The sequence below is a fragment of the Platalea leucorodia genome (assembly GCF_965183815.1).
Source record: "Platalea leucorodia genome assembly, chromosome: 2".
NCBI classification, from domain to species: Eukaryota; Metazoa; Chordata; class Aves; order Pelecaniformes; family Threskiornithidae; genus Platalea; species Platalea leucorodia.
The window spans coordinates 971791-982371 of NC_138824.1; the positions used below are offsets into that span (position 1 = coordinate 971791).

The 10581-nt window shown below is 74.6% G+C and overlaps 1 protein-coding gene across 1 annotated transcript; it reads right to left on the reverse strand.

Moving 5' to 3' along the window:
* Nucleotides 1–497: 497 nt before the first annotated feature.
* Nucleotides 498–5074, reverse strand: PHOX2A (paired like homeobox 2A; the record flags this gene model as incomplete). Its single annotated transcript, XM_082330548.1, has 3 exons — nucleotides 498–932; nucleotides 2990–3177; nucleotides 4855–5074. The coding sequence occupies 3 exons, from the start codon at nucleotides 5072–5074 to the stop codon at nucleotides 498–500; spliced, it is 843 nt and encodes a 280-aa protein (XP_082186674.1).
* Between the last annotated feature and the right edge of the window lie 5507 nt (nucleotides 5075–10581).

Genomic DNA, 10581 nt, shown 5'->3' on the forward strand with positions numbered 1-10581 from the left:
GGGCAAATCCGTGTCCGCAGGCGGGACTGGGGGGCATCACCCCCTCCCCACGCCGAGGGGGCTCTCGCTGCCGAATCCCCGGCGCTGCTCACCCGCGGCCCCCAGAAACCCCAGCCCTAAAGTGCTTCCTCGCCCCACGGGGGGTCTCCTGGGGGGCTGCTGCGATGCCGGAGCACCAGGAGCCCCCCACAAGCGTGCTGGAGCGATGGCAATGCCTGGGATGTGCCGGCTGGGCCAGGGGCTGCCGCCCCCCGCGGTGCACCGCCACGGTGCCGGGGGGTCCATCCCATCGGCGCAGGGTCCAGGAGAGGGTGGGGGTCCCGGGTGCAGGCAGCCAGGCAGGGGTGGGGGGCCCCGCTCCGTCTCCCCGCCGGCAGCCCTTTGCCGGAGCATCATCGCTGGGTGCGCGGTGGGAGCGTCGGCGCGGCGGGCAGGGGCGCGGGGCGGCGGTGGGGGGCCGGGGGGGGTCGGGGCAGCCGGCTCGGGCGACCGGCACATCAGAAGAGGTTTGTCTTGAGGGCGTTGGGCTTCCGATGGAAGGAGGAGAGGACACCGGAGAAAGGTCCCGGCACGGCTTCGGCGGGCTGCCAGGCCTTCAGCAGGTCGGCGGCGTTGGTGGGGCCGCTGCTGGTGCTGACGCCGGGCCAGATGGGCGCCTTGAGGGGCTGGGGGGGATGGCCGGGTCCCATGGGTGCCCCCGCGCCGGGGCTGGGGCTCAGGCTGCTGCCGGGGCTGCCGAGGCTGCCGGCGGCGGGCAGGGAGGCTGTGCTGTCCGGCGTTGGGCTGCAGTTGGACTCCTTGGACTCGTCGTCTTCCGAGGAAGAGCGCGGCTCCGACTTCTTGCCGGTGGTGCCGGCAGTGCCGCCGGCACCCTTGGCGTTGGCCGCCCGCTCCTGCTTGCGGAATTTGGCTCGGCGGTTCTGGAACCAGACCTGGGGGGGACGGAGGGGACGGGAGGGGACGGGAGGACCTGGCGTCGCCATCCCCGGGGGCTGGGGAGCCCGTGGGGTGCAGACAGCTCCGCAGCCCCCCACGCCGGGGGCTCGCCCCGGGGTGCCCCTTGCAGCACCCCCACTCCCACGGGTGAAACGTTTTCCACAGCACCGGGGGGGGCAATATATTTATTGGGCTTTGTGGTGTTGACGCCGGGTGCTGGCGCGGATGCGGTGCTGCGGCACGAGCGATGGCGGGGGGCTCTGCCGGGGCAGGCGGGGAGGGGGCACTGCCGGGGCCCACGCTGCGCCCCTGCCCGCACCTCACCGGGACAGAGCCCCCCCGTGCAGCCCGTGCCCCCCGCTCCCCGGCACCCACCTTCCCTGCGGTGCCGGCTGTCCCCGCCTGGGAGGGAGGTGACCCCAAGGGTGGGACCCCCCTGGGCCCCCCCGCTTCCCTGCCAGCGCGTTTCCCCCAGGACCAGGTCCACCCCGACCCCTCCCGAACCGCAGCAGGGCCCTGTCCCCGCGGCCGGCCGGGGACGTCACCGGCCTCCCCTGGAAATGGCCGGACCTGGAAACGCTGCCCGCTCCCCCAGCCTTGGGGACCAGGACCCCCAGCCCCATGGAACCCCATCCTTGGGGACCAGGACCCCCAGCCCCATGGGGCTGCAGCGTCCTGCCTGTGGGATGCTGAAGGCCAAGGGCAGGTTGTGCTGCTGCTGCCGGGGACGAACCGTGCCACCCCGGTTAGCACCAGCCCAGCCGTACCCCGGCTGCTCCGCAGCACCGGGGGATGCTACGGGGGGAGAGGGGACCCCCGGGGCCCTTCACCCCCAGAGCATCCCCCGTGCCTGGTGCCAGGACACGCCGAGGGGTGGCCCAGGGACCCAGGCACTCCCTGCGGTGTCAGGGACACGGGCACCGGCTCTGCCGCGCCGCCATCTCCCGCTGCTGGAGCCGGATCTCGGTGCTGGGACCCAGCGAGGGGAGAGCCGGGGCCGGGGCGCAGCGGCACCCACCAAAGGCAGCCGGGGCCACCCCTCCTGAGCTGGCCCCAGGCCACCGAGCTGTGGGTCACCTCCCCGAGAGCAAACCCAGAGCGCTCCCACTCCCTTCCCTGGCCCCTGCCGCCTGCTCCGCTCCCCTTTCAGCCCTGCACGGCCCGGCACGGCCCCCCGTACCCCGGCACGGCCCCTTCCCTCCGGCACGGCCCCGTGGGGCTCCCCCCGAGCCCCCACCCTTCACCCGTGGAAATGGGGGGCCGTCGTTTCTCCCCCGTGTGCTGACAAGGGGAATCACCCCACGGCGCCCAGGAGCCCCGGGGTGCCCAGGCTGGAGGGGTCCCCTGCCCCGAGCCCGGCGCTGCGGCAGCACCCCCCCCCCAACTGTGAGGTGTCACCCTCCCCGTCGCCCACCCCCCAGCAGCGTCCCCCTCTCCGGAGGGGTCGCACTGGCCGCATCCCTCCGAGGGACATCGTGCCACGGGGTGCCTCTCCCGGCAGCGAGACCGGGCGCCCCGTGGGGACCGCGGTGCCGACAAGGGGGGGCTGCACCCACCAAGCGGGGGTCCGCAAGGCTGCGGGGCCGGTCTCCATCCCCCACCGCCTTTACAAATCCACCCGACCTCGATGCATTTGGGGCCGTAATAAATCACTGCCGCGGGGTAGCGGCGCGACGGTGATGTGGCACGAACCAAACCCCCCAACTCTGCCAGAGCCGGGCTGGGCCCCGGGGTTCCTCCGAGCCCCCCGCAGAGCGGGTCCCTGCCTGCAGCCGCGGTGACGCAGCCAGGTCCCCCCCGTCCCCCGTCCCCACCGATCCCCGGGGTCCTGCCTGGGCAGGGAAACGCTCGGGTCCCGGCACCGGGAAAACGCACGGATTCATTCGGGTCGCTGGGGGGGGGGGTTCCACGCTGGGACCCCGCGCCGGTGCCCACCGCTCCCCCGAGACGACCCCAAGGCAGGCAGCGAAGCGGCAGGGCCCGGCTGGCGGCCTGCTGGGCCCAGAGCCCCCCGCTCCTTCCCCGGGCCCCGAGCGCGGCCCCGGCGGCTCACCTGCACCCGGGCTTCGGTGAGGTCGATCTTGAGGGCCAGCTCCTCGCGGGTGTAGATGTCGGGGTAGTGGGTCTCGGCGAAGACCCTCTCCAGCTCCTTCAGCTGGGAACTGGTGAACGTCGTCCGGATCCGCCGCTGCTTCCGCTTCTCGTTGATGCCCGAGGGGTCCGAGAAGAATTTGTAGGGCACTGGGGAGGGAGAGGAGGGTGAGGGGGCTGGGGCCGGGGCTGGCGCCGGTGCAGCGGGCTCGGCGTACGGGCAGGGCGGGCAGGAGACACCGGGCAGGACCCACACGGTGGGGTGCACCGGGGATGCACCGGGCAGGGGTGAACCGGGCAGGGGTGCACCGGGGATGCACCGGGCAGAACAATCCGGGAGGAGATGCACCGGGCAGGGATAGATCGGGCAGAACAAACCGGGCAGGGATACACCGGGGATGCACCGGGCAGGGATGGATCGGGCAGGGATGGATTGGGCAGGGATACACCGGGGATGCACCGGGCAGGGGTGAACCGGACAGATCAAACCGGGCGGGGATGCACCGGGCAAAGCAGGGGAAACGGGCAGAGCGAAGCGGGCGGGACGGGACGGACCGGGCGGCCCCGGGGCTCGGGCGCTGCCTCCCCCCGCTCCCCTTCGTTCGTTGCCGCTGCCGCCGCCGCCGCCCCCCGGCGGGACCCGGCCCCGGGCAGCGGGAGCGGGGCGGTGCGGAGCGCGGTGCGGAGCGGGGCCGGGGCCGGGGCCGCCCGGCGGCTCCCCCGTTACCGGCGCACCGGCGGGCAGCGCCTCCGCGGCCACAACGAAAGCGGAGCGGGGAGGGGAGGCCCGGCGGCGGAGACCCCCGCCCGGCCCCGCTCCGGGGCCGCCGCCGCCCCGGGGACCCCGGGGGCTCCGCGGCCGCGCACGGGGGCCGCCCGGCACCGCGGCGTCGGGAGCGGCCCGGGGCTGCGGGCACCGCCGGCATCGAGCCCGGACGGTACCGAGCACCGGCGGCACCGGGAGCCGCCGGCATCGAGCCCGGACGGTACCGAGCACCGGCGGCACCGGGAGCCGCCGGCAGCGGGTACCGGCGGCAGCGGGAATCGATGGCACCGGCGGCACCGGGAACCGGCGGTACCGAGCCCCGCCGGCTCCGAGCGCTGCCAGCAACCGATACCGACGGTGCTGGGAACCGACGGCGCCGAGCACCGACGGCAGCGGGACCCCACGGCATCGGGCACCGGCGGCACCGAGCACCGACGGCTCCGGGACCCGACGGCATCGAGCACTGAGGGCACCGGGGGCTCCGGGAACGGCCGGTACCGAGCACCGGCGGCAGCGGGACCCGGCGGTCCGAGCACTGACGGTACCGGGCACCGGCGGTATCAAGCGCTACCGGCCCCGAGCACCGCCGGCAGCTGGGACCGGCCGTGCTGGGAACCGACGGCACCGGCGGCAGCAGCCACCGACGGCCCCGAGCACCGGCAGTACCGGGCTCCGGGGGCTCCGGGACCCGCCGGTATCGGGACCCGCCCGTATCGGGACGCGCCGACCCGAGCAGCGCCGGTAGCGGGCACCGACGGCCCCGAGCAGCAGCGGGGCCCGGCGGCGGGGGCTGAGCCGGGGGGGTCCCTCCCGCGGCGGGGCCGGGGGTCCGGGGGCTGGGGGGTCCCGGGGCTCAGAGGTGCCGGGGCTGGGGGTGCCGGGGCTCAGAGGTGCCGGGGCTCAGAGGTGCCGGGGCTCGGGGTGCCGGGGCTCGGAGGGGCCGGGGCTCGGAGGGGCCGGGAGTCCCGGGGCCGGGGGTCCCGGGGCCGGGGGTCCCGGGGCTGAGTGGTCCCGGGGCCGGGGGTGCCGGGGCCGGGGGTGCCGGGGTCCCGGTGCGTTACCTGCCGCGTAGGGCGCGGGCTGGTGGTCGCGCAGGGCGCCCAGGGCGCAGTTGGCGGAGGCGAGGGGGGGGCAGGCGGGCCCGGCGGCGAAGCCCCCCCGCATGGGGCTGTACTGGAAGGAGCCGGCCTGGCTGCAGGGGCTGAACTCGTAGGCGGAGGCCTCCATGGCGGCCACGCAGGAGTCGTAGGAGTTGAGGTAGGAGTAGTCCATGGCGAACATGGAGCGGCCCCGGCTGCCGCCCGCCCGTTACCGCCGCCGCCTGCCCGCCGGCCCCCGGCCCGCCCCCGCCATCCGCCGCCCCGGCCCGCCCCGGGCCGCCGCGCCCCGTAAATATACCGGCGGGGGGAGCGGCGGACAAAGGCTGCGCTCGCCGGGGGCTTTTGCATGACAATGTCCTCTCCCGGGGCCGGCGGGCGCGGCGGCGGCGGGCGGGGCCGCCCCCCCCCTTAACCCTTCGCGGGCGCCCGCCGCGCCCCGCACCCCGCCCCCCGCCCCCGGGGCCGGCCCCGCACCCCGCACCCCGCACCCCGGCCCCGGCAGCCCCGCACGTCGGGGCGGGCGGCGGGAGGGTCCTGGCGGCGGCCCCGCTGCGTCCCCCCGTGTCCGGGGACCCCCGGCCCGGCAGCAGCCCCGCACCCGTCCCATCCCCGCCTCCATCCCCGGTCCCGGTCTCCATCCCCGTCGCCCCCGTGTCCCCATCCCGCCCCGCTCTCCCTGGCCCCAGCCCCAGCCCTTTCCCTGTTCCCAGCCTCATCCCATCCCCGTCCCCATCCCATCCCCCTCCCTGTCCCCATCCCCGTCCCCATCCCATCCTTGTCCCCATCCCATCCCCATCCCCGTCCCCATCCCATCCCCATCCCCCTCCCTCTCCCTGTCCCCATCCCCGTCCCCATCCCATCCCCCTCCCCCTCCCTGTCCCCATCCCCGTCCCCATCCCATCCCATCCCATCCTTGTCCCCATCCCATCCCCATCCCTGTCCCCATCCCCATCTCCCTCCCCATCCCAATCCCATCCCACCCCACCCCACCCCACCCCATCCCCATCCCCATCCCCATCCCATCCCATCCCATCCCCATCCCTGTCCCCATCCCCATCTCCCTCCCCATCCCAATCCCACCCCACCCCACCCCATCCCCACCCCATCCCCATCCCATCCCATCCCATCCCATCCCATCCCATCCTTGTCCCCATCCCACCCCACCCCATCCCATCCCCATCCCATCCCCATCCCATCCCATCCCCATCCCATTCCCTATCCCCCCCGTGCCCCCCCCAGCAGCACAGGGGGGTCCCAGCCCCCCCCGGCCCCTCCGGGCGCCCACCCGTGGGCTCTGCCCCCCCCGCAGGGCTCCCGCGGGGCCGGGGGGCTCCGGGGCTGAGCACCCAGCAGCAGGAGGGCGGCAGGGCCCCCGCACCCCTGGGTGCCCGGGGGGGGCAGGGGGCTGCGGGGCCGCCCCCCCCCCGCGGGGGGCTCTGCCCTTTGCACCCCCAGCTCCGCGGGGATGCATTTCAAAGCCCCCGGGGAGGCTTCGCCCCGCTCCGCCGGGGGCTGCGGGGGGTCGGGGGCGGATTTGGGGCCATTTTCAAGACAAACACTTTCACTAAAGAGGATTTAAGAGTCCGATTGCGGCCGGCGGAGCGCTTTGTGCCCCGCCCGGGAGGAGGGGGCTCCCTGCCCGCCGGGGCACCGGCCCCGCGGGGAGCGGCCGGATCCTGCCCGGGTCCTGCGGGAGCGGCGCTGTCCCCGCCCGGGCCTCGGCACCGGCCCCGCTGGCCCGGGGCTGCCACGACCTCTCCTGCCCCACGCCCTGCCCCATCTCCTGCCTCACGCCCTGCCCCACGCCCTGCCCCATGTCCTGCCCCACGTCCTGCCCCATCTCCTGCCCCATCTCCTGCCCCGTGTCCTGCCCCGTGTCCTGCCCCACGCCCTGCCCCATCTCCTGCCTCACGCCCTGCCCCACGTCCTGCCCCATCTCCTGCCCCATCTCCTGCCCCGTGTCCTGCCCCATCTCCTGCCCCATCTCCTGCCCCATCTCCTGCCCCACGCCCTGCCCCACGCCCTGCCCCATCTCCTGCCCTGCGTCCTGCCCCGCATCCTGCCCCACGCCCTGCCCCACGCCCTGCCCCATCTCCTGCCCCGCGTCCTGCCCCACCTCCTGCCCCATCTCCTGCCCTGCGTCCTACCCCATCTCCTGCCCCGCGTCCTGCCCCATCTCCTGCCCCGTGTCCTGCTCCATCTCCTGCCCCACGTCCTGCCCCATCTCCTGCCCCATGTCCTGCCCCATCTCCTGTCCCATGTCCTCCCCATCTCCTGTCCCATGTCCTCCCCATCTCCTGCCCCACGTCCTGCCCCATCTCCTGTCCCATGTCCTCCCCATCTCCTGCCCCACGTCCTGCCCCATCTCCTGCCCCATCTCCTGCCCCATGTCCTGCCCCATCTCCTGCCCGTGTCCTGCCCCATGCCCTGTCCCATCTCCTCCCCCATCTCCTGCCCCATGCCCTGTTCCATGTCCTGCTCCATCTCCTGCCCCGTGTTCTCCCACATCTCCTGTCCCACCACCTGCCCCATGCCCTGTCCCATCTCCTGCCCCATCTCCCGTCCCGCGCCCCGCAGGGCAGAGCCGCCGGTGCCCCGCTCCGGCCGGGAGCCGGGCGCCCCCGCTGCCCCCCGGCTGGGCCCCGCTCCTGGGCCCGGCACCCTGGGGCCCCCACGGGCGCGGCAGGGGCTGGTGGGTGCTGCCCACCCGCGCCCACCCCAGCTGCGCGGCCGCGCGGGCAGGTTGCTAAACAAGTTAATTAGATCACGGAGCTGGAGGCTGGCGGCTGAGCGAGAGCCCCGACTGTCAGGCTGCTGGAGTTGTGAAAAAGTTAATTCAATTAAGTTTTCCCTCTAAACTAATTAGGCAGCAATCTGCCACGCAAGGAGCTGCTGCTATTGCTACCCAGAGCCAGGGGCAGAACGGGGCGGGGGGCGAGGAGGATGAGGGGGATGAAGGGGGGGGGAGGGGGATGGGGGGAGCTGGGGCACCCGGTCCCTGCCCGGCCGGGGGTGGGGGCAGCGCGGGGGAGACCCCCTGCGTCCCCGCGGCTGCCGTGGGAGCGGGGACGCAGCCGTGGGCGATAACCGCTGGCTTTGGTGGGGGAAGGCAGATGGGTGCTGGCGGCAGGGGCACCCACTTGTCCCCAGCATTGCCCGATGGGGCGGGGGGGCAGGCTGAGCCCCCCCGAAATGGGTGGCAAGGGCAGCGGGGAGGGCTGGGCACGGTGGAGGAGCCGGGGACCGGGACCCCCGTCCCTCCTTGAGGAGCTGGGAACTGGGACCCCCATCCCTCCATCCTCAAGGAGCCGAGGACCAGGACCCCCATCCCTCCACCCTCGAGGATCCGGGGACAGGGACCCCGTCCCTCCTTGAGGAGCTGGGGACCAGGACCCCGTCCCTCCACCCTCGAGGATCCGGGGACAGGGACCCCGTCCCTCCTTGAGGAGCTGGGGACCGGGACACCCGTGCCTCCGTCCCGCTGGGCTCTGGGGCCCATCCATGACCCGAGGGCCGTGTCCCTGTGCCCAGGTGGCTTCGGGCCCCGCTGGAGCCGGGGGGCTGGCGGGACCCCCACTGCCGGGACCCCTTGGGCACCGCCCGGGTCCCCGCGCAGCCCGGGTCCCAGCTTTGCAGGGTCGCTGCCCAGGCCCGTGCCCGACGGCAGCGCCCGCGGCCTCCTCCAGGCTCTGCCGCCCCGCGGGGACCCCCGCGCTGCGGCGCAGACCCCCGGCGCGTCCCGGCCCCCGTTGCCGTCGGGGCGGCTGCTCCCGCACCGCGCGCGGCCCGACGGTGCCGCAGGCCTCCGGCCACCGCCGCCGCTTTGTTCCCGGTGACAAAGCCCCGCGCCGGGGCTGCACTGAGGCCCCTCCGCTCGCTGGAGCTCGCCTGCCCCTAATCGAATTAGGAGCCCGGCACGGGGCTGAAGGCTGGCGGTAATTGAATTTCCCCCGTCACAGCCTGATGTTTCTCCCCTCCAGATCCTGCCTCCCGTTTATTGTTCCCGGCCCGGCTGCGGTGGCACATTTATTTGATCTGTCAGAGGGAGCCCTTTCACCCGCTGCTGTTTGCTCAGAGGACGCCGGGGCCGCGCCGCCAGCACCATTAAAAACAAATAAAATGATCGGGGAGGGCCCCGTCTGCCCCCCAGCGCGGCCCCGGCCGGGGCTGCGATCCCTGGGGCTGGCGCGGCAGGGCATGGCGGGGTACAGGGTGGCGTGGCACGGCAGAGCGTGGCACGGCACGGCAAAGCATGGCAGAGATTGGCGTAGCATGGAACAGAACGGCATGGCACAACCTGACGTGCCACGCCACGCCGCGCTGTGCCGCGCCGCGCCGTGCCATGCCAGCCTGTGCCGTGCCATGCATGACGTTGCACGGCGCGGCACGGCACGCCTGGCCGTCGGCTCCCCGCTCTCCCTGCGCCCCAGCCAGCCGCTCCAGGTGGGACGGGGCCCGTTCCCGCTGCCGTGCGGGAGCACCCACGAGAGCCCCGGCACCGGGTGCCGCCGGCCCGGCGGTGTCGGCGTGGGGGTGCTGGGGTGGCGGCACGTGGGGCACGGAGGGAGCCGCTCCCTGGGGCTGCGAGCAGGGAACCTGCCTTCGGCCCTGGGTCGGCCGCAGCGTCATGCAGCACTGCTGTGCACCCCTGTGCACACCCATGCACACCCCCATGCACCCCCCCCATGCACCCCACCATGCACCCCCCCATGCAGCCCCGTGCACCCCCGTGCACCCCCATGCACCCCCGTGCATGCCCCCATGCACCCCCCCCGTGCACACCCGTGCACCCCCATGCACACCTCCATGCACCACCCCCGTGCCCCCCCCATGCACCCCCATGCACCCCCGTGCCCCCGTACGCACCCCCCTGGCCCAGCTCTGCCCCCCATCACACACCGGACGCCCCATTGCAGGACCCCCCCATGTTCAGCCCCATTTCTGCTTGCAGCCCCCCGGTTTGGGGGCCCGGCCGGCGGCTTGGGGGTCCCCAGGGGGCCCCGCTTTGCCCCTCCGCTGGGGGCTGCCCGTCCCGGCCGTGCAGAGCGTGGGGCTGGCGTTCGCCCGCCTCGCTCGCTGCAGGAGGTGACGGCAGGTTTGGGGATGGCGCTCACTGTCCCACGAGGCCCCCCCGTGTTTTCGGGGACCCCCTCCCCGAGCCCTGGCCCCCCTGCGCCCCTGCCAGGCGCGGGTCCTTCCCCGGCTGCGGCACGGGGGACCGAGGAGCAAAGCCCCCCTGGAGCCCGCCGTCCCCACCGCGGCCCCCGCCGGGAGCCCGTCTCCATGTGAGGGTCCGGAAAAGCCCAGTGGAGCTCCAAAACCCTTCCAGGGGAAGCGGGACCCGCTCTGGCCGGCCGCTCGCCCCGAGGGGCTCCCAAAGCCCAAATCCCGCTGCCAGAGACCCCCTTCCCCCCGGGCTGGGCGCCCGGCCAGCGCCAGCGCCCGCGGCCCCGTGCCGGGTGGGAACGGGCTCATCCTCTCCTGTTTCCAGCTTTTCCCCCCCGTTTGCAGCCCCTGGTCCCCGGTGGCGTCCCGGAATGAAGCCCCGCGGCAGGAGAAGGCGACAGGGACGGAAAGGCCGGCGGGGGCAGCCCCCCTAAACCATCACGTATCCCCTGGAACATGAGCGCCAGCGCCAAAACCAAACCACGGCACGGCCCAGCAGCGCCGGCGGGGACGCTCGGGCCG